The following is a 25914-nucleotide window of genomic DNA, read 5'->3' as shown; positions in this document are numbered from 1 at the left end:
GGCAGCAGCTCTTTGGCAGGAGGGCATCCTGGTTCACCCGTATTTGGATGACTGGTTGATTCGTGCAAAGTCAGAGGACCTCTGTCATCGGGCAGTGGTGGTAGTGTTGCAGCACTTATGGTCCCTGGACTGGGTTGTGAATTTGCACAAGAGCCAGCTAATACCTTCTCAAGTTCTGGAATTTCTGGGAGTGCATTTCGACACTGGGCTCGGGAGAGTTTTTCTTACCAAGGAGAGGATTGTCAAAATCCAGGGTCAGATTGGCAGTTTGCTAAGCAGTGCGGTTCCCAGGATCTGGGATTATCTACAAGTTCTTGGGTCTATGGCTTCCACCTTGGAATTGGCCCCTTAGGCATTTGCTTATATGCAGCCACTTCAGTTGGCCTTGCTCTCCAGGTGGAATCCAGTATTGGAGCAATTTCATCTGCCATTGCCCCTTACAGAAAGATTCAGGTTGAGTCTGGATTGGTGGCTATGTCGGGACAATTTGAGCCGCGGGATGGCCTTGGAGGTTCCAAATTGGATAGTGGTCACAACCAATGGCAGCCTGTCCAGTTGGGGGGGCTGTATGTCGGGCTCAAGTGGCGCAGGGGCACTTGTCTCCAGAGGAGATGTCGTGGTCCATCAACAGTCTAGAGACAAAGAGTGGTGCGTTTAGAGTTGCATGCCTTCTTGCCTCTTGTTCAGGGCAGACCAGTGAGAGTTTTATTGAACAATGCGTCGGTGGTGGCTTACATCAACTGGCAGGGCAGTACCAAGAGTCTGGCAGTAGCGCAGGAAGCTCAAGAGTTAGTCCACTGGGCAGAGCGCCATCTGGAGATGCTGGCAGCTTCCCACATAGCAGGGTTGGACAATATCCAGGCGGATTTCCTCAGTCGCCAACAGTTGGATCCCAGGGAGTGTGAGTTGTCAGAGGAAGCCATGCTCCTGATTTGTCACAGGTGGGGAGTACCGTGCATGGATTTCATGGCAACGTGCAAGAATGCCAAGGCTCCAAGGTTCTTCAGTTGAAGAAGAGAGCATGGGGCAGAAGGAGTCGATGCCTTAGTCCTCACATGGCCACAGGGAATTCTCCTGTATATCTTCCTGCGGTGGCTGCTGGTGGGAAAATTCTTGCGAAGAATAGAGTTTCATCCAGGGCAGGTAGTTCTGGTGGCACCGGAATGGCCTCATCAGCCATGGTTCACAGATTTAGTCAATCTCGCAATGGACGGCCCACTACGTCTTGCTCATCTTCCCAACTTTTATGTGTCAAGGTCCTATATTTTTGGATCAGGAGGGTCGCTTCTCTTCTCATTCAGAAGAAGCACCTGAGAGAAAAGGGGTATCCAGAGGATGTTGTTACCACTTTGTTACAAGCAAGGAAGAAGTCCACCTCCTTGGCATACATGCGGGTGTGGAAGGTGTTCGAGGTTTGGTGCAAGGAGCATAGCTGGATCCATTTCGAGGCTTGGTGGCCCATGTTTTGTCCTTTTTGCAGCAAGGTTTGGTAAAAGGTTTGGCTTTCAACTCTCTAAGGGTCCAGGTGGCTGCCTTGGGGTGCCTTAGGGGCAAGAGGCACGAAGTGCCTCTGGCTGCGCATCTGTATGTGGTACGTTTTTTGTGAGGGGTCAAACATTTGCATCCCCCGGTGTGAAAAGTATGTCCTCCATGGTGCCTAAACTTGGTTCTTAAAGCATTTTGTGGGGTGCCATTTGAACTGCTATGCAGGGCAACTTTGAAGGATCTTACATTAAAAGTCGTTTTTCTGGTGGCAATTTGTACAGCTAGGTGGATTTCAGAACTGCAAGCCCTTTCATGTAGAGAGTCTTTCCTAAGGTTTTCAGAATCGGGTGTCTCATTGCGTACGGTGCCTTCTTTCCTTCCAAAGGTTGTTTCCTCCTTTCGCTTGAATCAGTCAGTGGAGTTACCAGCCTTTCCAAATTTGGATAGGATGGTTGTCTTGGATAAGGAGTTGAGGTTTCTGGATGTGAAGCAGGCACTGTTATGTTATCTGGAAGTCACTAATAGTTTCAGAGTTTCCGATCATCTTTTCATTCTTTTGAGTGGTGCAAAGAAAGGCAGAAAGCTTCAAAAACTACCCTAGCACAGTGGCTGAAAGAGGCCATAGTTTCGGCATACATTTGCATCGGTCAGTTGGTGCCTCAAGGTCTGAGAGCTCACTCGATGTGTCGCAAGCAGCATCCTGGGCTGAATATCAGTTAGTGTTCCCATAAGAGATTTGTAGGGCGGCTACTTGGAAGTCTTTGCACACTTTCTCCAGACATTATCATCTGGACGTCCAGGCGCCAGAGTCTAGCAGATTTGGTGAACGTGTGCTTTGAGAGGGACTCTTGCAGTCCCACCCAGATTAGGGAAGCTTTGGTACATCCCAGGAGACTGGACTGATCTGGGTACGAACAGGGAAAGGAAAATTGGTTCTTACCTGCTAATTTTCATTCCTGTAGTACCACAGATCAGTCCAGAGTTCCGCCCGGGTTTGGAGAATCCACTCGATATGTGCTGTTTGTATATAATCTGAAGTATTTTCAGTTGGCTTTTTCTGGCTCAGGTGATGGTTGTACATATTGATTTATTTGGTTATAAGACTCATTCAGATTTAGTATTTTCTCCTCCTGCTCGTTCGGCGGGAGATGTGGGATAGGTTACATTGAGTTTTGGTTTTCTTTTCCATCTTGGCTTGGGTACAGGTCAAAACTGATGGTACACCAGGTTAAGTACAGCGTCAGAAAAACTTTCTGTGTCTCCATCTGCTAGAAGGGAGGCAAAACCCAGGAGTCTGGACTGATCTGTGGTACTACAAGAATGAAAATTATCAGGTAAGAATCAATTTTCCTTTGTGAATGTGTCTTTGTTATAGGCTGAAGATGTCAAAAGTGGTGGTTGTTGGAGACCTTTATGTCGGGAAGACAAGCCTCATCAACAGGTACAGTGGATCTCCGAGCTCTGCTTCCCTGCTGCAGATTCCACAGTCTCACAGTCTTAGAACAATTCTTTCGTCTGAAGACGTATGGCCTTCTTTTGAGAGATGACTTGCCCATACAGTCACCGACTTATTATCCACCCCCTGTGAGACCTGACCTAGGTCAGCTGGAGGACATTAATTTCTATTTTGATGCAGTATCCCTTGCTTCCAGAAGGCATGGCATTCCAAGTGAAAGATTTTTGGGGAAAATTTTATAAAAGCCCTCCTAAATTATGCAGCAAAAACATGCACAAGTTACATCAATTTTCAAAGTGGATTAACCTTCATAAATCCACTTTAAAAATTATCCCACCAGATCTGTCTGCACAAATTAGTCCTGCTACTTGCCTCACACAAATCTTTCATGAGAATTTCTGCACATTTGTTTTAAAATGCAAAACTTTGCACACAAACACTGGTTTTACACTGGTTCCCAATGGAATATAGAGTAAATTTAAAATTCTGCATGACTCAGCACCCAGATATCTGATGGACTGTGTCTATGGGTGTTTTCCTTCTATGAGCTACGGTCCTCAATCAAAATTTTGCTCTGTGTTTATTCAGCTGCTAGTGTAAAATTGGTCACCACAAAAAATAATGCCTTCTCTCATATAGCCTCTTAAGTTATGGAATTCCTAGAAATCCATGTCCGTTGGTAAAGAGTACTCGCTCCACCTCTGCATTCTTATGATTCTGTTTTATGAGCTGCCAATTTTAAACATATTACTTTATCATTTCAGGACTCACAGTTTTGGCTGCTGAATCAGTTGATAGTGTAGGGTTGTTTTTTTGCTTGGAAAAGGATTCAATATACTTTTAATTGTATTGTGAGATATTTCTGTGTCTATGGGGGTTATTTATCAAGCTGTGGTAAAACTTTACTGCTATCTGCAAGTTATCTGCCATTGCTGTTACTGTTATCTGCAAGAAAATAAATCAGGCACAATGCAGATATTTAAATGAGCTGATATGCATGGAAATCAGCTCATTAATGTGGAAATAAAATAACACCGCTTCTTTTGAATTCAGCAAGCCATGTTATTTGATAGAAAGTTAGCTATACCTCAATTGCCAGAGGTCTTAGTGCTAAAGCACATGCGGACAGACAAATCTAAACGTGTACTATAGAGGAAAGGCAGGATACAGGAACTATGACAGAGACATTTAAATACTTCCAAGGTGTCAATGCATAGGAGGCAAACCTCTTTCAATGGAAAGGAGGCTCTGGAAAGAGATGTCATGGGGTGAGGGTGAAAAGAGTAATCTAAGAAAATACTTCTTTTTAGAAAGGGTGGTAGGTGTATGGAACAGCCTCCCTAGGGATGTCAAGGAGACAAGGACAATATACAAATTCAAGAAAGCATGGAATAAGCACAGGGAATCTTTGAGGGAACGGTAGGGATTGTAGCGCTAAGCAGTTGTTGTGGATGGCAGACTAGATGGCCATATAGTCTTTTTGTGCCATCATGTCTCTACGTTTCTATGTAACGGGCCGATATAGTAAAAGTCGCAGGAGAGCGGGCTAACGCCCGCTCTCCTGTGCGTGCGATTCTGTATTCAAATGAGAGTCCGCGGCAAAAAGAGGCGCTAGGGACACTAGCGCGTTCCTAGCGCCACTTTTTGGACAGGAGCAGCGGCTGTCAGCGGGTTTGACAGCCGACGCTCAATTTTGGTGGCGTCGGTTCTCAAACCCACTGACAGCCCACGGGTTCGCAAACCAGACGCTGGCAAAATTGAGTGTCCGGTTTTCAGCCTGCGAGCCGCGAGCCGATTTCAATTTTTTTTTTTAACTTTTTAAAACTTTTTTTAACTTTCGGGACTTCTGACTTAATATCGCCCTGATATTAAGTCGGAGGGTGCACAGAAAAGCAGTAAAAACTGCTTTTCTGTGCACTTTCCCGTTGCCCGGAGAAATTAACCCCTACCTTTGGGTAGGTGCTAATTTCTGAAAGTAAAATGTGCGGATTGGCTGCACATCTTGCTTTCTGAATCGCGCGGGAATACCTAATAGGGCCATCAACATGCATTTGCATGTTGCGGGCGCTATTAGGTTGGGGGGGGGGGGGGGGGTTGGACGCGCGTTTTCGACGCGCCATTACCCCTTACTGAATAAGGGGTAAAGCTAGCATGTCGAAAACGGCCGATACAGTACAGTGCGCTCCGCTGGAGCGCACTGTACTGTATCGGCCTGTAAGTTAGTTACACCTTAAGAGATGTAGTTAACCTTCCCCAGGATATTAACACACATCCTGATGCTCCTGAGGTCTTTCCTTGACTCCGCTCCATACCTGGCCATAGTGTAAAAACCCTTGCGGGCTATTCTCTCTGTTTGTAGATTCAAGCAAAGTACGTAGTGTAACTTCAAGCTATCTCTTACTCCTCTCTAGGTTTTGTAAAGATATTTTTGATCGAGATTATAAAGCAACTATCGGAGTGGATTTTGAAATTGAACGGTTTGAAATAGCTGGAATTCCTTATAACCTGCAGATGTGAGTTTTGTCTCAGTAGACTCAGATGATTCATTTTTTATACATTGTGCACTAACACTAGGGTTCCTTATTCTTTCAGCTCAGTTCAGAAGGATTTGGGTGGTGGTGGAAGGGTACTATAAAATGGGTATGCAGAGGGAACATGTGTCATGTTGTTGTATAGCAGTTCACTTCCACATTACCCATAATCATAATTTCTACACTACTCTTATCATCTAAAAAGGGTCCCAAAATTCTTCAAAATTTAATGTTTAAAAGCCTTCATGCAGCCAACTCAGGAGCTGAAAACCAAGCAACATATGACTGCCTCCTGGACTGCATGAAAGACTCCAAAAGCAAGGCGAGAAAGAAAACAGTTATTATTATACTAATCTGGCCTGGGACTTTGGAGGACTGGGTTTCTGTTGGTGTTTTTGGAGTGAATAAGAAAAAGTGGGTAAGACAATTCTTTCAAACTGCACAGCATCAGTACTGCAAGCACTCTGGTCCTGAGTCTTGTAGTTATCTTGACTAGTTGTGCTAACTAGGGGTCTCTCTGTCTCCTGGGCCACTATTTCCTGAATGTACTTTTACTTCAGCCAACTAGATTTCTGGATCTGATGATGCTGTTTCCCATTCTTACCCTTAGCTGGGACACTGCAGGGCAGGAGAAGTTTAAGTGCATTACATCTACATACTATCGTGGAGCTCAAGGTGAGTGCCAGGGTACTAAGAAACCACCTGACCCTTTCACCCTCTATCCCTTTCTGGTACCCCTCTTATCTCTACCCCTCTCTTGTTCCTTCCACCCCCTAGTTTTATTGTAACTGTACTTTCTGCTTCTGCGTTAAGTAACCCGAATTCTATGTAAACCGATGTGATATGTTACATGAACGTCGGTATAGAAAAGCTCTAAATAAATAATAAATAAATAAATAAATACTGCCTCCCCTGTATAGCAGTACTCCCATCCCTATACAGTGCTCCCTCACTCCCTCTTCGCTCAGCAATGCCAGCTCCTACAGTACTACCAAGTCCCTGCTCTGCTCATCAGTGACCCCCCCCCCCCCACCCCTGTGCCAACTTCTACTCAAGAGTGCCCCCTACTTACTGTATTGTCCTCTTTGCCTCCTCCACAATAAGATAAAATGGTTGTGGCTTGTGCTACAAACCTTTGATTGATTCTACGGGTGCTGTTTCTTTCTAGTGATTATCACAGTGTTTGACCTGAAAGATATCCAGACCCTGGAACACACCAGGTAAGTCTCTGTCCTTCTAGCAATGCAACTTCCCCACCTGGAATAAACTGAGCTCTGGAATGCTCAGGAAGCCTGTAACAGGAAGGCTGTTCTCAGTATTAGGATCGGTGTCCTGGAGCTGGGATATCAGGCTACTATCCTTTGCCTGGGTTATCAGTGTAGATGGTTGATAGAAAACAGACCTAAGAAGAGTGTCTAGGATTTTATTGCTATAAAAGAGCCATCACAGAAGGTATAATATCCAACCATCAAAGAATAAGCAACAAAATGTATGGAAAAATTTTATGGACATTAATGATTTAATCCTTCAACACATTTTGTTGCTATAAAAGAGCCTCCATCAATAGCTTCATCTTTGGTTAGTTTCTCTATTTCCCTATGTTCCTTTTATTCCCCTATTGCTCCTGTCTTTTTCCTCTCCCTTTCTCTGGCTTGCCTTTTTCTTTTGAGCTGATTCTCTCCTTCCCAAAGCCCTCTACTTCACTGATAACCCTCATGTTTCCCAGATGTTGGCTGGAAGATGCACAGAGGGAGAATGAACCAAGTTCTACTTTTATTTTCCTGGTCGGGACAAAGAAAGATACAGTGGTGAGTTGAGAAGGGGACATTCTGAAAGTTTGCTACAACCCATTCTGGTGGAGAACCATTTTAATTGATTTTCCATTTTTTCTTGCACATACAGTGATATAGGTCAGTGTGAGTTTCTGAAGCATGGTGCTTGTGCCAATGGGCATTGGTAATGATTTGTGACCCTACTGATTGTGAGTAAATGAGGCACCCTGTTAGGAGTGTCATACTGTTTGGTGTGCACATGCACAGAGTAATGCTTGTGAATGTTGATTCAGAGAATCTGGCATTGATGCATGTAAGCATGTGTGAATGTCAGCGTGTGACGTGTAATGCAGATTGATATGAGAGAATGTTGTGTGATCATGTAAAAAACAGCAACTTGAGAATGAGCTCGACAGTGGGGAATGTGATGCTGGTAACTGTGAGAACGAAAGGGCCACGCTTTGTAAATTGCCTACCCTATCTGCATATAAAAGTACAGTACACGAGTACGGTTATGCGCAGATTGAGGAGGCATTCTTGGAAGTGTAGTCTGGACAGATTGACTGGAAAAAGTATCCAGGTCTGTGTGTGTACTTTTTACAACTCAATTTCTCCTAGGAAACTTTTTCCCTTTGAAAACTTGATGCAAAGTCTACAGGTAAAATGTAGCTGCAGACTTTACACTTCTGCGCACGGTCTGAAAGTCACCCTCCTAGAGACTGCAAGAAGCCTGACCCTGAGGAGCAGGATTGCTGGGGAGTGTGAGCACAGCGCATTCCTCTTCTCTTCAGAGATGGCAGTTTTCAAAGGCATGTCCTGTCACAGTAAACAGCCTTCCTGAAAGGGCCATAGCACAAGGGCTTTTACTCTATTTAAAGGAGGCATTCCTGTGGGCAAAAAGAACAGAGCATGTACATGATATTTCCAAGACTGCAAAGACCAGGGGACACACACTGAAGTTACTGGGTAATACATTTAAAACTGATAAGAGAAAATATTTTTTTACTCAACACATAATTAAGCTCTGAAATTCGTTGCCAGAAGATGTGGTGAAAGGTATTAGTATAGCTACATTTAAAAAAGGTTTGGACAAGTTCCTGGAGGAAAAGTCCATTAACCATTATTAAGGTAGAGTTTCAGAAATCCACTGCTTATTCCTGGGATAAGTAGCTTGGAATCTATCTACCCCTCGGGGTCCTGCCAGGTACTTGTGACTTGCTTGGCCACTGTTGGAAACAGGATACTGGGCTTGATGGACCCTTGGTCTGACCCAGTATGGCAAGCCTTATGTATGTACCCCTGCTTAATCACCTGCACAAACAGCATGCGCAACATACGCAGAGGCTTTTAACATGTGTATTTGCAGCTGCTCACCTGCACGTGTTTCCCTTTGAGAACTGGTGCAATGTACACAAGCTCAAATCATCTACTTTGCACACAACATGAACTACTGAAAATTGCTCCCAATTTGAATTTCACATGTCCCTTGCAATCAACTGCCAAGTGTGAGGATGCAGATGGTGTTGCTGGTGAGTGCAAGGAATAGTGAGCACGAGGAATTCCACGTATGATCTCCCGTTGTTCCTTGCAGTCAGCTGCTGAATGTGAGCGTACAGAGCACGATGCCATCAGGTTTGCTAACGAGATGCAAGCAGAATACTGGACAGTCTCAGCCAAGACGGGTAAGTTTAGCTGTTTGTTTACGTTTTTCTCTACTAGTGTTTGTATGTGTGAATTCTTTTGGTCATGTGCATGCTTGGCTGTATATAGACATGTTTATATGTAGCTATATGTTTGCATATGAATTTTTAATGTGATTTCTGTTTGCATTTCTGCGTATTTTTTTTTTCTGAATAAACATATTTGTGGATTGTTGGCCATTTGTGTGTTTGTGTTTGAGAATTAAGGGGTCTGAATCAGAGGCTGTTCTATAATTACAATGGATGAAGTGGTTGCCTCAGGCAGAAACATTTTGGGGCATCATTAAATACCCACCATAATAACCCCACAGCAGCCACCTTACTGTCTTTTGAAGATAGAAGTGAAATGAAAAGCTGGCGAGGTTCCCACATCCCACCAGCAGGAAGATTTGTGCAATGGTGCCAGCTAAAGATATGCTAGTGGGGTTCCCACATCCCACCAGCAAGATGAGGCCCCCATGTGGTGGTGCCATTTTGTGATGTACTGGCGGGGTTCCCACACCCTGCTATTGAGAAGAGACCTCATGCAATGGTGCCGTTTGGTGATACACTGGTGAAGTTCCCATACCCTACCGGCAGGAAGAGACCCCATGACAAGTTGCCAAAGAAGACCAGCATTGGGCCCAACAGAGACCTGCTGGAGGGTTTCCTGCACCTAGCTGGCAAGAAGAGGAAGAAGTTGGTGTTTTAGGGCCTGGTGTAATATTTGCAGTGTTGTCTTTTTATAGGTAGGGTTGTTGCTGTTTGAGTACTGGTAATTAGTACTGTTTTGGTATGGGAGGTTTACTATATTGTAATTCTGTTTACTCATGGATTTCTGAGGCCCATGCCTATACCCAATGTTGTTTACAATAGGCCTAATACCATATGGGTTCCAAGTGTCTTTTTTGCAGGGTTTTCTGGTTGGCACCATACCAGTGCATGTAAATCTAACATATATTGTAAGTGATCATTTTATCTCAGAAGACTGTACTTTGTATGCCCTGATTCATGTAAAATTTCCCTTTTGGGGTTGGGGAAGTGGTTACTAAGAAACTTTAAAATAAATGCATAATTTTTAATTGTGTGGTGGGAGGGCACCAGGAGGTGGGTGGGGAGCAAAGTTGTAAGATTTGCCTGGGGTGCCTCATACCCTTGAACTGACCCAGAGAGAGTGCACTACAAACTGATTCCTACCAGTGACCGCTCTACCAAAGCCTCAGGAGACATGCTGGGGAAGGATGGAGTGCAGTGGGAGGGTTGTCAGCTCTCTAGAAAAATCACTGACACTCTTTCTGTCACTCCTTTGGGAATCTTGGTCCCTGCCTTTCCCCTTTCCCCAGCATTTCAAATCACTGAAAGAGCCAGACTCTAAGGGGGACCCCTCCCCCAGCCCCTTCAGTAATTTGACTTGTGCTGCAGTTTTGGGGGAGGAGGCACCATCTCATCCCTCGCCTCAGACAGCAAATTATCTTAAGCTTCCCCTGGTCTGACTTAGCCCCTTTGAATATTGGCTAGAGCTGAGCACCTAAATTTAGGACTCTAAAATGTGAGTTTGTGGATTGTACAGGGGCAGTTAGGGCACAGAAACAAAGTTAGGACCTTAACTCTGATTTTCAGACCAGGCACCTATTCTAGGAGCCAAAATCTAGGCAAATGAACAGCAGACCTAAATTTTAGGAGTATATTCAGCTGAAAGTAGGAAGCTAACTTAGGGGCCTACATTTAGGAGATCAGCTTTTTTGAATATTTTCATTTATATCATTTCATTTATTAAAATTTATTAATCGCCTAACACAGACAGGCTTAGGCAATGTACATCATAAACATGCATAATAAAAACATGTAATTTAACATGTTGAATTTTATATTAATATAGGGGCAATAATTGAAATGTTACCTGTGATGTTTGCAACAATAATCAAAGCAAAGCTCCAAGTATTGTTGCCTCCCCTGACCAGGAACGCCTTCGTAGGATGTTGTCAAACAGCGTGCATGCCATTAACCCACATAGAGGATGGGAAATCACAGGGAAATGATTTTGATTAATGCCTTCTAAATGTGAATTTTTCCTGCTGTGCATGCAGTGTTTGCTTGTTCAGTGTGTGGCCGTTTGTATTCTCTGTGATCACTGTGTCCCTCCTGTCCTGCAGGAGAGAACGTGAAGGAATTTTTCTTCCGTGTTGCGGCCCTTGCCTTTGAGCAGTCTGTGCTGAGAGAGCTGGAGAAGGGCAGTGCTCCCATGATCCCAATTGGAACTGGGAATCTCATCAGTATGTACAAATTTTATTTATCCAGCCACTGGGAGGAAGGAATGGGTAACCCAGGTCAGGATTTAGTATAAATTTGAGATGGACCCAAGTACAGGATAATATAGAATTTGTGATATAGATAAGGTTGGGCCAATGTAGGACTGGTTTTGTGGGTGCTATGACCTGTGAACTTCCAGCCATAGGTTTTTCTAAAGATTGTTCAGAGCTGCTTGTATCCCTAAAGCTATTCTACATGCAGCAATGACAGAACACTCATTTTGGGAACACCATGGAGGGCAAAACCATTAGGATCTGTCAATTGCTGCTACTTATATCCAGTGCAAGGCATCTTTTTATATTTAAACCAATGGCGAAAATGAGGGGCTGCCATTTAATGAAGTGCCAATCCTATTTTGAGGAACACTTTGGGACATATGTAATGAGAAAAAAGAGCATGTCTTAAATCCTTGTTGACATGCATTGGACTGAATGAGCTTTAATCAGGACAAAATAAAAATTTTGAGGTCCATATTCAAAAGCCATTTAGACAGATAACATAATAGTTATCTGTCTAAATGGCTTACCCAGCTATATTTAGCCCTTATCCAGCTAAATTTTAGCCAGGTAACTAGTTACAAAGCTAGAATTTAGCCGGATAAGAGGGGCGAATTCCATGAGCAGGCAAGAGGTGTTCTGAGGAGGAATGGAGTTAGCTACTTAACTTATCTGGCTAACTCTGGTTGAGTCATAGGGCTGTCCTAAAGTTAGCCAGTTAGACATAACCGGCTAACTTTAAGATGGCCAGGTATATTCAGTGGAGCAACCGTGCTGCTGAAAATACCCTGCTAGTTAGCCCAATATGTTTAACTAGCCGAGCTGCACAATGGCTGAAAATGGACCTCTTTGTGACTAAAATTTGGATGTTTTACTAAATGCAGAATGATAATCTTTCAAAACATGGGACTCCCAATCCTTGCCATAATATATATAAAGAAAAAAAAAGAATTCCCAAAACTTTTTGTAATTTTTAATAATTTTCTTTTTTTTATTGTATATTTTACTTATTTTATCTGTTTAGGGGATGCCTAGGTATTAGAACACCAGGAATTCTTCTATGGCCAAGTCCATGAGCAAAGCATATCAAGCAGCACTGTCTGAATTTTCAAGAAGGCTCATCACCCAGTAAAAATGTTGCTAGCAGTAATTTTTTATGAATTATAAGACTTGGAATAACTGCACGGAACGACAGTTACTGCCCTTAACAGTAACATGGGAGTAACCTGCACAGAGCAGCAGTTACTATCCTTAACAGAAAAATAAAGTTTCTTACTTTATCAGGTGTTCTCCATGGACAGCAATGCAGACAGCCATGCATGTGGTTGACGTCAGCCCCCAGTGATGAATTTGGGTATGCTTCCCATATATGGCCCAGAAAATTCATGAACATTTAACTGAGCATGCACCGGGGTTCCCACCAATGATCCTCTTTCCTCACATCGTCAGTTTAGTCCAAAAGCTTGCAACCAAAGGTCTTATGTGTTTGTCAAAAGTGTCTTCCTTTCTCATTTCTTCTCTTTTTTTTTTACTTTCCGGGGAGGTGGGAGGGGTTGTGTGGCTGTTTGTGTTGCTGTCCATGGAGAACACCTGATAAGGTAAGAAACTTTATTTTCTCAGTGGACAAGCACGCAATACAGTCACACAAGTGGGACTTCCAAGTTATGGATGTTGAAGTGTTGATTTTTCTATGATTTTCTCAGTTAGCATCCAGTGGCTACGCGGAAAGTTTAGGAAGGATGCTTTCTAAAACAGATGTTCCAAAAGGAGTACCTGGAGAAAGGTATTGGACTAGGAAGTAGTGTTTGATGAATACGTGTGTACTAGACCATGTTGCAGCATTAAGAATTTCTGAAAGGAGTCTTTGGTTGCAGAAAGCAGTTGAAGCAGAGACACCCCCCCCCCCCTTGTTTGGTGCAGTTTAAATACCTCTGGAGGGTCTCTTTTTTCTATAGTATAGACATTTACATTTTTTACATTTATTCAGAATTTGTGAATCGCCTAACTCTAAAAGGCCTAGGCGATGAACAAGACAACATTCATAAAACAATTTCAACATATCATAAAAGGCAAATAAATTGTAAAATAATAAAATCAAATTTAAACTTCATAAAAACAAAATAGTATTGGGATCAATAAATACATAAAACCAGACAAAAAATAAAATGACTAAAAAAAAGCTAATTTAAAAAGGAAGATTTTAATTAGTTTTCTAAAGGTCTTAAGAGAATCGCACTGCCTGATGTCTACTGGAAATGAATTCCAGAGGGTTGGTCCTGCCACTGAAAATGCACATTCATGAGTGCATTCTAGAAGGCCTCGCTGAGAGGAACGTAGTAGTCAAGTAGGTTGATAGAATTTCAGAATAGCGTTTGCCCAGTGACAAGAGTGGTCGTTAAGAAGTTTGAAAGTTAGCATGCCTAGTTTGTATTTGATACACTCTTCGATGGGGAGCCAGTGGAGATCTATCAGTGTGGCGGTGATATGATCCTGGCACTTCAGGCCTGCTACAACGCGGGCAGCTGAGTTCAGAAGTATCTGAAGAGGGCGAATGGTGGTCTTAGGTAAGACTATGTATAAGCTGTTTCAGTAGTCAAGAATGGGAGAGACTGATGCTTGAAGCATTGTGCGGAACTCAGGTCCTGTCCATTGGACTGCGAAATCATCTGGTGCAATTAACTCTGTTGAGTACAGTATTGAACAGAACTTGGGTAGCTTCCTGTTGAAGGGAGATGTGAAGAGGTCTATTTGCGGGGTCCCCATTTTTGAAAATTGATCGTAGAACACTGTTGTTCATCTCCCAATCATGAGGGAGTAGTTGTTTGCTTAATTGATCTGCTAGTAAGTTTTCTTTTCCTAGAAGATTGTTGTTAACATGACATTTATCGAAATTGCGAGATCCCATTTCTTGGCAGCTGTTTTGCAGAGTGTGTAAGATCCCATAACTCCTTGTTTGTTGACATAAAACATGGTGACTTGATTGTTTGGATCTGAACTGTGGAGTTTGCTATGTAAGGTTTGAATACTCTCAAGGTGTTGTATATTGCTAACAGTTCTAGGTGGTTTATTTGCTGAGTTATCTGTTTTTGCTGTTGTAATGGGCACCACAGCCACAGAGCGATGTAGTTGTGGTGATTACATTCTGCACTTGTGGAGGGTGCATCACGTGTCCACAGGTTAGATTTTAGTAATTTGTCCACCATTATAACACTTCCATTCCCTGTACGTACCCGAATCAATCCAGACCATGGGTTATGTCCCCCTTCCAGCAGATGGAGTCAGAGCAAAAACTGACAAGACACCCACCTATGTGCAGGTGCACTCTCTGCGTCCCCTCAGTATTTCCTCTGACTCAGCAGATGAGGGTTACACCTGCGGTTCCCCCTCTATGTGAAGAGAGAATAGTATTTTTTCTTTCTTTATTGATTTCTCTCTCTGATGTGGATGGAGCAAGTTTAGAAAAAAAAAAAAAAGTTATAGACAGAGTTTAGTGTGAGGTTTTTTTTACCTACCAACTCCTCAGCAGTCCCTCAGTTTGCAGACTGATCTCTGGCTTTTGGCTCGTTTCCCCAGGTTGGGGGTTTATATTTTTTGACTGTTGGGGTGAGTTCTCTCTGTTTTATTTATTTTACAGGGATTGTCTTCCTTTCTCACTAGGGGTGTAAGTTGGTGGTCCAATCTCTCCCCCGTCGGCCCGACTTGCTGCCTTGAGAAGCCGTTTGTCTCGGGTCAGCACAGATAGAGAAGCGGCATTCCTCTGTCAGAAAAAAAAAAGTTTTACTTTTGGCAGCACCCGTGAAGCGTTTGGAGTCGGGGCCGTTTCAATCGCGTTCTCCTTCTGCCTTGTTTAGGCAGCATTCGGGGGTGAATTTTGCTCACAACTCTTTTCTTCTCCCCATGCCGCGATCAACGCGATGCAGTGCCTGTGGAGAGCTCGCTTTGCGGCTCTCCCGGGCTGGGCTCTGCACGAGATGTCTCCCCGGGGGGAGGGTCCCTCGAGCCCAGGAGCGCGTCCTCCTTCGCGCGGCCATGCGCGATCACTGTCTCGGAGGCCGGCCCCGTTCCCGGACAATGCGGGAACGGCGGCCATTTTGTCTGCAGGGGAGCCGGCGCCATTACATCAGAAGGACAGTGCAGACCTCGGGCGTTCGCCCTCTCCCCTGGTCTTTGCTCCCTCTGAGTGTTCATCCCTCAGGACCCCCCCCCCCCCCGGGGATTGGCCCAGAGCCATTCTCAGCGGAGTTTATCCTCATGCACAATGCATATTTGGCTCGGCAGAGCCAGCCCCAGGATCCAATGTCCGTTCCTCCTCCCCCTAAGGTGCCCAGGTTGGTGGATTCTTTACCTGTGCCACCCCCAGCTGTAACTCAGAATTCTATAGGGGCTGTCACTTTCAAGAAGCCAGGAGGCTCCCAGGGACCAGTTGGCACTCAAGGGCCCTTCCAAGTTCGGTTGGTGTCCCCGCTGGTCATCCAGAATGCAGATCCGGCTCCAGACCCGTCAGGGGACCCAGATCTGGATGATCCGGGGGCCCAGGCACAAATGGTGGACGAATTGGACATTGACCCCGCTGAGGAGCCCACGGGTCCAATGAGCAGGAGTAAGCGGGGAGACCCCGTTCTCGCAGGTCTTCAGCCTCCAGCCAAGACTTTTCCTTCTCATCCAATGATACTGGAATTGCTTTCCCGGGAATGGGACACTCCGGAGGCATCGTTCCGGGTAGGCAGGGCCATGAACAAGCTTTATCCGCTCCCGGAAGATTTTCTAGAGCTCCTCAAGCTCCCGAAGGTTGATGCCTCCGTGACTGCGGTCACGAAGAGAACCACCATTCTGGTCACTGGAGGTGCGGCCTTACAAGAGGTTCAGGATAGAAAGCTGGAAGTCTATCTGAAGAGTATTTTCGAAGTCTCCGCCTTGGGCATTCGGGCGGCGGTCTGTAGCTCCTTCATGCAAAGAGCAGGGCTCTGATGGGTTCAACAGCTCCTGGGAGCCCAAGATCTACCTCTAGAGGAAGCGCAGCAGGTGGAACGCCTAGAGGCCGTCATTGCGTACAGGGCGGATGCTCTGTATGATATTCTGCGGGTGCTAGCTCGCTCCATGGTCTCAGCGGTCTCAGCAAGGCACCTCCTCTGGCTCCGCAACTGGTCGGCGGATGCTTCCTCGAATGTACAGCTTGGTTCTCTGCCCTTCAAAGGTAAATTACTCTTTGGTGATGAACTGGATCAGATGATTAAGTCTCTTGGGGAGAATAAGGTACACAAGCTGCCAGAGGATAGGCCTAGACAGCCCAGAACATTCGGCGCTATGCAAAGCCGCTTCCGGAGTCAGCGTCGCTTCCGACAGTCCAGACCGGTCAACCAGAGACCACCCTCCTCTTGGTCCCAAGCCTGGTCTCATTCCTTTCGGTCCAAGAAAGCAAAGAGGTAGGCGATCTATGATACCGTCAGGTGAACACAAAAGGAATAGATGCCGTTATCTTTTTCAAATACTTTATTGATGCAGAGACGTTCCAGATAAATTGCCCGACTCTGGCCGAGTTTCGCGGCTTTCTAGCCGCTGCCTCAGGGGCTACAAATAAACAATCAGTATTGAGCAAATAAATATCTCACAATAGATATATTATTAAGATCTTATAAATATTAAAAAGAAATTTATATAAATCAATAAACATCTTTTTTTAAACATTATAAAGATCTAAATTTAAAATCAAACTAATGAATTTCAATAAAAAAGTTAAAATAAATAAATACACATAGAAATAAATACATAAATAAATAACAGTGACGTTAGACAATAACCTTTAGACAATACTTTACCTCCAAAATTCAAATCATTAATAATGTTTGATCCACTCAGATCAGATAATGTGCCAACGATGATAAAACAACTAAAAGAGAAATAACCACGATTGCAACATGTGTCAATTTCACAAAAAACTTAATACATTTCATACAACAACCTACCACATATGCATATCTAAAAATATGATATTAAAATAACCAAACCAACACACCAAATAGAAAAACTATTGTAAAAAATTAATTATATAAAAAACTATTACATAAAAATATATTATATAAAAATTTATTATATAAAAATTTAATAAAAATTCAACTAGAGAGTGTTTCTAACATCAGAGGATGTTCTGACTAAAAACAAAATTCATGACAGCTGAACTGCTAATGATGTATAAGATCAAAATATGTAATGGCAAAATTATGAAAAAGATAAAATTCAACGCAACTCTGTATAGCAAACCATAGTTTCTACCGGATATCTAAAGCAAGCTGTGTCTCCATAACAATTTCTAAAATGCCAATTCATTCATGAAATAATTTTTTATATACAGATATCAATTCAAAATAGAATAAATGTGTATTATATTGTGGGATTCATTTCTCATGTAAATCGGTCATAGCTAATTGCAAAAAACAAATGACTTAAAACTCAAAGTTGTAATGCTAAGCGCAATCTCTACTGTCTGGCTAGTGTAAACTTTGTCTCAATGAATATTCATAAACATAATTATTATACCAGTTAATGGATCTATATGAATACTCACTTAATGATAAGCTACCGCTAAAAATAAAAATCGGAATATGCTATTAATTATAATAGTGGCTAACTATTAATGATACAAAAAACTTAAAAATACTGCTATTTAAAAAATGTGTCTAAACTTAAATTTGCATATGAACCACAGTCTTCGCTATTCAACTAGTGTAAACCGCGTTTTGGTGGCCATTTTTAAATGCTAATTTTGGCGCCAAAAAATTCTTAACAATCTTAACAATCTAAAGCTAAGTAAATTCTGACTAAAAACAAAATTCATGACAGCTGAACTGCTAATGATGTATAAGATCAAAATATGTAATGGCAAAATTATGAAATTATGCACTGCGGTCTAGGGAGGATTCCCTAGACCGCAGTGCATAATTTCAGTGAAGTGTTAAAATCGAGACATTAACCATTCCTTTGCTATTTCAAATTATCTATATAGTTTTTGATTCATATAATTGAGAATTTACTTAGCTTTAGATTGTTAAGATTGTTAAGAATTTTTTGGCGCCAAAATTAGCATTTAAAAATGGCCACCAAAACGCGGTTTACACTAGTTGAATAGCGAAGACTGTGGTTCATATGCAAATTTAAGTTTAGACACATTTTTAAATAGCAGTATTTTTAAGTTTTTTGTATCATTAATAGTTAGCCACTATTATAATTAATAGCATATTCCGATTTTTATTTTTAGCGGTAGCTTATCATTAAGTGAGTATTCATATAGACCCATTAACTGGTATAATAATTATGTTTATGAATATTCATTGAGACAAAGTTTACACTAGCCAGACAGTAGAGATTGCGCTTAGCATTACAACTTTGAGTTTTAAGTCATTTGTTTTTTGCAATTAGCTATGACCGATTTACATGAGAAATGAATCCCACAATATAATACACATTTATTCTATTTTGAATTGATATCTGTATATAAAAAATTCTTTCATGAATGAATTGGCATTTTAGAAATTGTTATGGAGACACAGCTTGCTTTAGATATCCGGTAGAAACTATGGTTTGCTATACAGAGTTGCGTTGAATTTTATCTTTTTCATAATTTTGCCATTACATATTTTGATCTTATACATCATTAGCAGTTCAGCTGTCATGAATTTTGTTTTTAGTCAGAACATCCTCTGATGTTAGAAACACTCTCTAGTTGAATTTTTATTGAATTTTTATATAATAAATTTTTATATAATATATTTTTATGTAATAGTTTTTTATATAATTAATTTTTTACAATAGTTTTTCTATTTGGTGTGTTGGTTTGGTTATTTTAATATCATATTTTTAGATATGCATATGTGGTAGGTTGTTGTATGAAATGTATTAAGTTTTTTGTGAAATTGACACATGTTGCAATCGTGGTTATTTCTCTTTTAGTTGTTTTATCATCGTTGGCACATTATCTGATCTGAGTGGATCAAACATTATTAATGATTTGAATTTTGGAGGTAAAGTATTGTCTAAAGGTTATTGTCTAACGTCACTGTTATTTATTTATGTATTTATTTCTATGTGTATTTATTTATTTTAACTTTTTTATTGAAATTCATTAGTTTGATTTTAAATTTAGATCTTTATAATGTTTAAAAAAGATGTTTATTGATTTATATAAATTTCTTTTTAATATTTATAAGATCTTAATAATATATCTATTGTGAGATATTTATTTGCTCAATACTGATTGTTTATTTGTAGCCCCTGAGGCAGCGGCTAGAAAGCCGCAAAACTCGGCCAGAGTCGGGCAATTTATCTGGAACGTCTCTGCATCAATAAAGTATTTGAAAAAGATAACGGCACTCATTCCTTTCGGGGCAGACGTCCAGCCCAGGAAGCACTCTCCCAAGGAGGAGCATCCAAGCCTAACCAATGAAGTCTTGCTGGTCCACTCCCCCATTCCCAAGATAGGAGGACGCCTATCTCTCTCCTACGAGGAGTGGACCAAAATCACATCAGACCAATGGGTCCTGGATATTCTAAAAGAAGGCTATGCCTTAGAATTTGCACAACCCCTAAGAGACAGGTTTCTCTTCTCTCCCTGTGGGCCTCAGAAGAAGCAGACAATCATCCGCCAGACATTGGATTTTCTCCTCGGCTTAGGAGCCATCCTGCCGGTCCTGACATCGGAACATGGGTTAGGTCATTATTCCGTCTACTTTGTGGTTCCCAAGAAGGAAGGCTCTTTCCGTCCCATACTGGACCTCAAGATGGTCAACAGGGCTCTCAAGATCCCTCATTTCCGGATGGAAACGCTATGCTTGGTCATTGCGGCCTTTCATCGGGGGGAGTTTCTAGCCTCCTTAGACCTGATGAAGGCCTATCTTCACATCCCAATTCTACAGGATCATCAACAATTTCTTCGCGTCAAAATCCTTGGCCAACACTTTCAATTCCAAGCCCTGCCATTCAGACTGGCGACTGCACCCCGCACCTTTACCAAGCTAATGGTGGTTGTGGCGGCGACGCTCCAGAGGGACGGTGTTCTAGTCCATCCGTACCTGGATGATTGGCTCATCCGAGCAAAATCCATGGATAAAGGTGAACCGTGGATAAAGGTAAACCGGTAGATGTAGTATACTTGGATTTTCAGAAGGCATTTGACAAAGTTCCTCATGAGAGGCTTCTAGGAAAAGTAAAAAGTCATGGGATAGGTGGCGATGTCCTTTCGTGGATTCCAAACTGGCTAAAAGACAGGAAACAGAGAGTAGGATTAAATGGACAGTTTTCTCAGTGGAAGGGAGTGGACATTGGAGTGCCTCAGGGATCTGTAATGGGGCCCTTACTTTTCAATATATTTATAAATGATCTGGAAAGAAATACGACGAGTGAGATAATCAAATTTGCAGATGACACAAAATTGTTCAGAGTAGTTAAATCACAAGCAGATTGTGATAAATTGCAGGAAGACCTTGTGAGACTGGAAAATTGGGCATCCAAATGGCAGATGAAATTTAATGTGGATAAGTGCAAGGTGATGCACTTATCCATCTGGAAACCATGTTTGGAAATAATATACGATATTAATCACACAAAATAAGCCCAAACGTATTCCAGAACCCTCACACTGTAAACACACATCAAAAACAAAGAATATCACTGGTCAAATTTCATATACCTTAAAGTAGTGAACCAAATATATCAGGCCAAAAAGAACTCTATTTGTAGGACCTATAACTCGATGAGTTTGTCTACCATTCAAACTCATACTTGGGTTCACGGTCCACTTACTTTATTAGTCAAAAACCTTTTTTTTAGTTTTTTATTTTATGGGACTCAAAAAGAGTACTTGTTCAATAAAGTACTGTATCACTGAAGTGAAGCTGACCCACACACACACGTTAAATATCCTAATGAATGTTTGTAAATGAGTGATGACTTGAAAATCATGAATCTCCTGTTTGGCTACAAACTTGCTAAAGGGATAATGCTCGCGAAAATAATATCACTTCTATCTTCTTATATACATATCAATGATGCTCATCTGAGTTGTAAAGTAGCACAAGTCCGTTTCCAAAAAATGTCCCGACACGATCGTGTTTCGGATCCCACCGGGTCCTGCTTCAGGGGCAAACAGCTCGTCTGGAGAGATTTCTCAATGTCAAAATGCAAAACTTTAGTTCAGCTTCATTCGCTCAAAATGCTCTCGTGGTTGCATCAAACATTCTTCATGGTGGTCTGAATTCAAGACCGCAATTTTGCAAAAAACATGGCGAACCCTTAGGCTTTATGTACTCACGCCGGAAGTGCTAGTACGGCAGTACAAGTTCTCAACCAGGTCGTCTTTGAGAGCAGGCAACAAAAAGGTAAAAGCATCAAAATATCAGATATTTGGGGGGTGGGGGGGTCATGTGCTCATCAGAAAATCATCAATACGAAGGAAACTCAAAAGTTAAAAAGAGGTCCCAAATGCTCGAAATGATCTCTAAAGAACACACTGTCTGCATCAAGTACAGAAAGAAGTTCCCAACCAAGTCCACAAAACTCAGCCAATCAAATCAAAGAATACCAATTTATTGTCTCATTGAGCCCCTGTGGATGCACAGAACGTAATTTGTAAATCTAAAAATGTTCACGGCGATTGAGACGGGCTTGGATATCACCCCCACGGGTACCCTTTTGGAGCTCTTCTAAAATAGTCCAGCGCAGATCTATGAAAGTATGGCCAGTCTGAAAACAATGTTGGACCAAAGGCGCAGTCAGTTTACCAATTTTAATACAGCTCCTGTGCTCTATAAGTCTTGTCCTGATTTTCCTCTTTGTGCGCCCCACATAGATCTTATCACAAGGGCATTGAATAGCATAAATGACACAATCGGATTCACAATTAGTCAAAACAGTCTGTTGCACTACCATACTCTAATTGGGCAAACTCCACTGAGTGCCCGTGATGGCAAGAGCACACATCTCACATTTCCCACAAATTTGATGCCCTCCTGTGGGGAGAGTCATCCGTGTTGATTCAAACGCAGAACGTACTACCAAATCCCGGATATTAGAAGCTCGTGAGAAAGCAAACCTTTTCTACCTCCTCGTCTTGTCCAGCAGTAGATCAAGTGGTTCATTCCATGACCGAATTATGGGAACAAACGCAACATCTACTACAACGAGCATCTAGCAAAATGAAAAGACAGGCAGAAAAAGGAAGGAGATTGGGAGCTCCCCTTAAACCCAGGGACTTGGTGTGGTTAAGCACATGAAATCTTAAATTACGCATTCCTTCGTTAAAATTTGCACCTCGTTTTCTTGGACCTTTTCTTATTGAGAAACAGATCAGTAAGGTAGCCTTTAAACTTCAGCTACCACCTACATTCCGCATTCATGATGAGTTTCACATCTCACATTGAAACCAGCGATTTTGTCCTGGCCTTCTAGAAGGAGGAAGTTGACAACTCCATCTGTCATTCCAGACGATACTTAATATGAAGTTAAGGAAATTCTCGATGTCAGGAGATCAAGAGGGAATATATAATACTTAATAGCTTGGAAGAATTATGGCCCAGAGGAGAACTGGGAACCGATCCAGAATATACAAGCTCCTCGTTTAATCCGGGAATTTCATAAACGTTTTCCGCTCAAGCCGCACCCCGGGAGCAGGAAAGAGGGCCTTTGTGGGGGGGGTACTGTTACCTCGCGGTGTTCTCGGGCGCGCAGGACCGACCCCGATGCCGGCCGATGCCGACTTCCGGCGGCAGCACGGGCCGACGCAAGTCGCGCGCAAACCCCGCCCATCCGATTGAGTCAGACTTCCACCCGGAAGTCTTCGGGTTTGTGCGGGAAATCTAGTATTTAAAGAGCTGAGACCAGCACAGCATTGCCTCAGCTACAGGCTTGCTGTGTTGGTGCTCCTGTGGTGTTCTTACTACCGTTGCTTGGATATTGGACTTGCTCTGCCTGCTGCCTGCCCTGACCTGGTTTGGATATTGGACCTGCTCTGCCTCCTGCCCGCCTCGACTTGGATTGGATTTGGACTTGTTCTGCCTGCTGCCTTCCCTGACCTAGATTGGAATTTGGACATGCTCTGCCTGCTACCTGCCCTGACTCAGATCGGATCCTGGACTTGTGTTGCCCACTCGTGACCCTGACTCAGGACTGTGTGGCTGCTTCTGCAGTTGGGCCAAGAGAGACCTATCACTGTCTACTACGTCCTTGTTCTGTTGGCTGAGGTAAGACTTAAAGCTACTTTAGATCCACATTATACAAACCGTAACAGTTGGTGGGTGTCTCTGCTAGATATCTTTCGCTTGCAGAGATCGCATAATTTAAAAGGCTTTTCAACTTTCGTCAAAACTTATTTGAGCAGTACCCTGTGTTTGCGAAAGTGGACAAAGTAAAACTGATGATGTGAGGAGAGAGGATAATTGGCGGGAACACTGGTATATGCTCAGTTAAATGTTCAAGAACTTTCTGGGCCAGATAGGAAGAGCATGCCCAAATTCGTTGCTGGGGGCCAACATCAACCACTTGTGTGGCTGTCTTGCGTGCTTGTCCACGGAAAACATGGGGGTAACCTGCAGGAGCAGCAGTTACTACCCTTAAAAGGAACATGGGGGTATCCTGCACGGAGTGCCAGTTACTACCTTTAACAGAAACGTGGGTTAACCTGCATGGAGCAGCAATTACTACACTTAACAGAAACATGGGGGTAACCTGCAAGGAGCGACTGTTACTACCATAAGAAGCTTGTTGGGCAGGCTGGCTGGACAATTTGGTCCTTTTCTGCTGTCATTACTTGTTACTAGAATCTTGTGCACTATGCAAAATAGGCTCGGCGCGCGCAGGAGCGGGTTTAAAAAGGTTATGCGCGTATATTACGCCCATAATTCTTTTAAAATCCGCCCCAAGTTGCACACCTCAAGTGTTTTATCGTTTACCCTCCAGTATTTGTAAAATTTAAAATGAAAAATGTGCAAAGATCTATTATCATAATCAATATTCTTAGTTCAGTTCAATCATAATGCTCTTTATCATGAAAGCATTTCTGGAGTAACCCTGCATGGACCACAGCTTAAAACCTTTTGCTTTTCTCATTTCAGAGGTGGAGAGAGATGAAAGCAACAGCCAGGCCAGCATCAACTGTTGTTAGCTGGCAGGAGGAAATGTGTATAACAAGATTTCCTTTTCACCTGTGGCAGACCAGTCCAGACAAGTAGAGATAAATAGGAATGTATGAGTACCATCATCTAACAATAGTTTTCATTGATATCTCTCTCTCTATAATTTGCTGCATTTGAATGTTGATCGTTCTGAGGGGAGTTTTTAAAGAAGGGAAAGTGTGTTTTTTTATACTTATATGCAGGTATTTTTTACCTACAGACTTTACACACATTTTTAAAGCAAAAGTACATGCATACTTTCGTTTGAAATTCTGGGAAAGTATGGGTACAAACTCCCCAACATAAAGTTACACCTATTCCTGGTTTGGTGAAAATTGTGCATGTGGATGTGTGCTCATAATTTTTAAAATGTGGCTTTGAAAATTTGTTCATCTGCATGCAATTTTGAATCTGGCCCTGGGTACTTGCAGGACTCCAAGCTCATTTTCAAGCTGGAGTTTCCTTTTCAAAATCCCATCAGCATGCACAACACAAAGCAGGATGTGAAGCAGGTACAAGGTGCACACAGGAAAGTATTTGTGGAAAATTAAAAATTGATCTTCCCTGACCTGTCTCCACCCACGTTTTGTCCATGTACAGCATGCAAGCATATTTTTTACCCACACAGAAGTGGGGGAACAAGAATCAAGACATGATTTCCATGAATAAACAGATTTACCTGCATAAAATGCTTTGATTCTGTTATGGTTTTGAGATGTTGGAGTGGATTCTTGGGTACTGTGGTGAGGGCCACTCCCACGGGAGGAGCTCTGTGAGGAACCGCAGTACTAGGCTAGACTCTATACACACAGACACAGAGAATTTGCATTTATTATACAGCTTGATGGTACTGTCTGGGGAGCGGACAGCAATGAGGTAACCCAGTAGAAGTAGTCCAGGGGTCCTCGGCAGAGGAGACCAGTCCCACACTCGAGTAGATGATAGGTAACGCAGGGTAGCACAGGAAGGTCCCGGATGAAGACTCCAAGCGCTGAAGCTGAAGGTGAGATAGACTGACAGGGTTAGTACTTACTGAAGTAGATAGCTGTATTGATGAAGATCCTGGCAGGCAGAAGTAGTTCAGTAATAGACACCAGAGCAGGGAGAGCAGGCCCTGGAGGAACGAGTACCTGATATCCCAGATAGGTACCTGAAAGAGAGCATAAGGTTCCCCGAGGAACGGGTACCCAGGTTAGCGATGAATAACCCCGAAGGGCAGAGAGAGCTTCCTGCAGCAGCTAGGAAGCGGCAGAGCAGCTTAGACTGGAGGCAGTCCAATCCTTGCTTTCTCACAGGACAAGCAGGATGGTAGTCCTCACATATGGGTGACATCACAGGATGGAGCCCTTTACGGAAAACTTTTCTGTCAAAGTTTCTATAAAGTTTTGACTCACACTGGCACACTGAATGCACTGAGCATGCTCAGCCTGCAATTATCCCTGTGACCACAGGTGTCTCCCTCAGTCTTCTTTTTTCCGCTCTGCAGTAAGCATAGCGGTTAGGAGCTCTGAGAAATTCTAACACTTTC

At 42.7% G+C, this 25914-nt stretch overlaps 1 protein-coding gene across 9 annotated transcripts in view; it reads left to right on the top strand.

Moving 5' to 3' along the window:
• The window catches only part of RAB36 (RAB36, member RAS oncogene family), a 48884-nt gene extending 23820 nt beyond the window's left edge, over positions 1-25064 (top strand). For 8 of the 9 annotated variants that reach the window (XM_029620133.1, XM_029620132.1, XM_029620138.1 and 5 more), the window contains exons 4-11: positions 2861-2926; positions 5353-5454; positions 6083-6147; positions 6641-6692; positions 7199-7280; positions 8836-8926; positions 11077-11196; positions 24327-25064. In XM_029620133.1, coding sequence (XP_029475993.1) covers positions 2861-2926; positions 5353-5454; positions 6083-6147; positions 6641-6692; positions 7199-7280; positions 8836-8926; positions 11077-11196; positions 24327-24376 — 628 coding nt within the window. In that variant the 3' untranslated portion in view covers positions 24377-25064. The remainder of the gene's footprint in view (positions 1-2860; positions 2927-5352; positions 5455-6082; positions 6148-6640; positions 6693-7198; positions 7281-8835; positions 8927-11076; positions 11197-24326) is intronic. The other variant, XM_029620139.1, reaches the window with a different exon arrangement.
• Positions 25065-25914: the final 850 nt, after the last annotated feature.

The sequence above is a fragment of the Rhinatrema bivittatum genome, chromosome 11, assembly GCF_901001135.1.
Source record: "Rhinatrema bivittatum chromosome 11, aRhiBiv1.1, whole genome shotgun sequence".
NCBI lineage: Eukaryota > Metazoa > Chordata > Amphibia > Gymnophiona > Rhinatrematidae > Rhinatrema > Rhinatrema bivittatum.
Note: the sequence above shows the minus strand (reverse complement) of the source record. Positions and strands in the feature narration are given on the sequence as shown.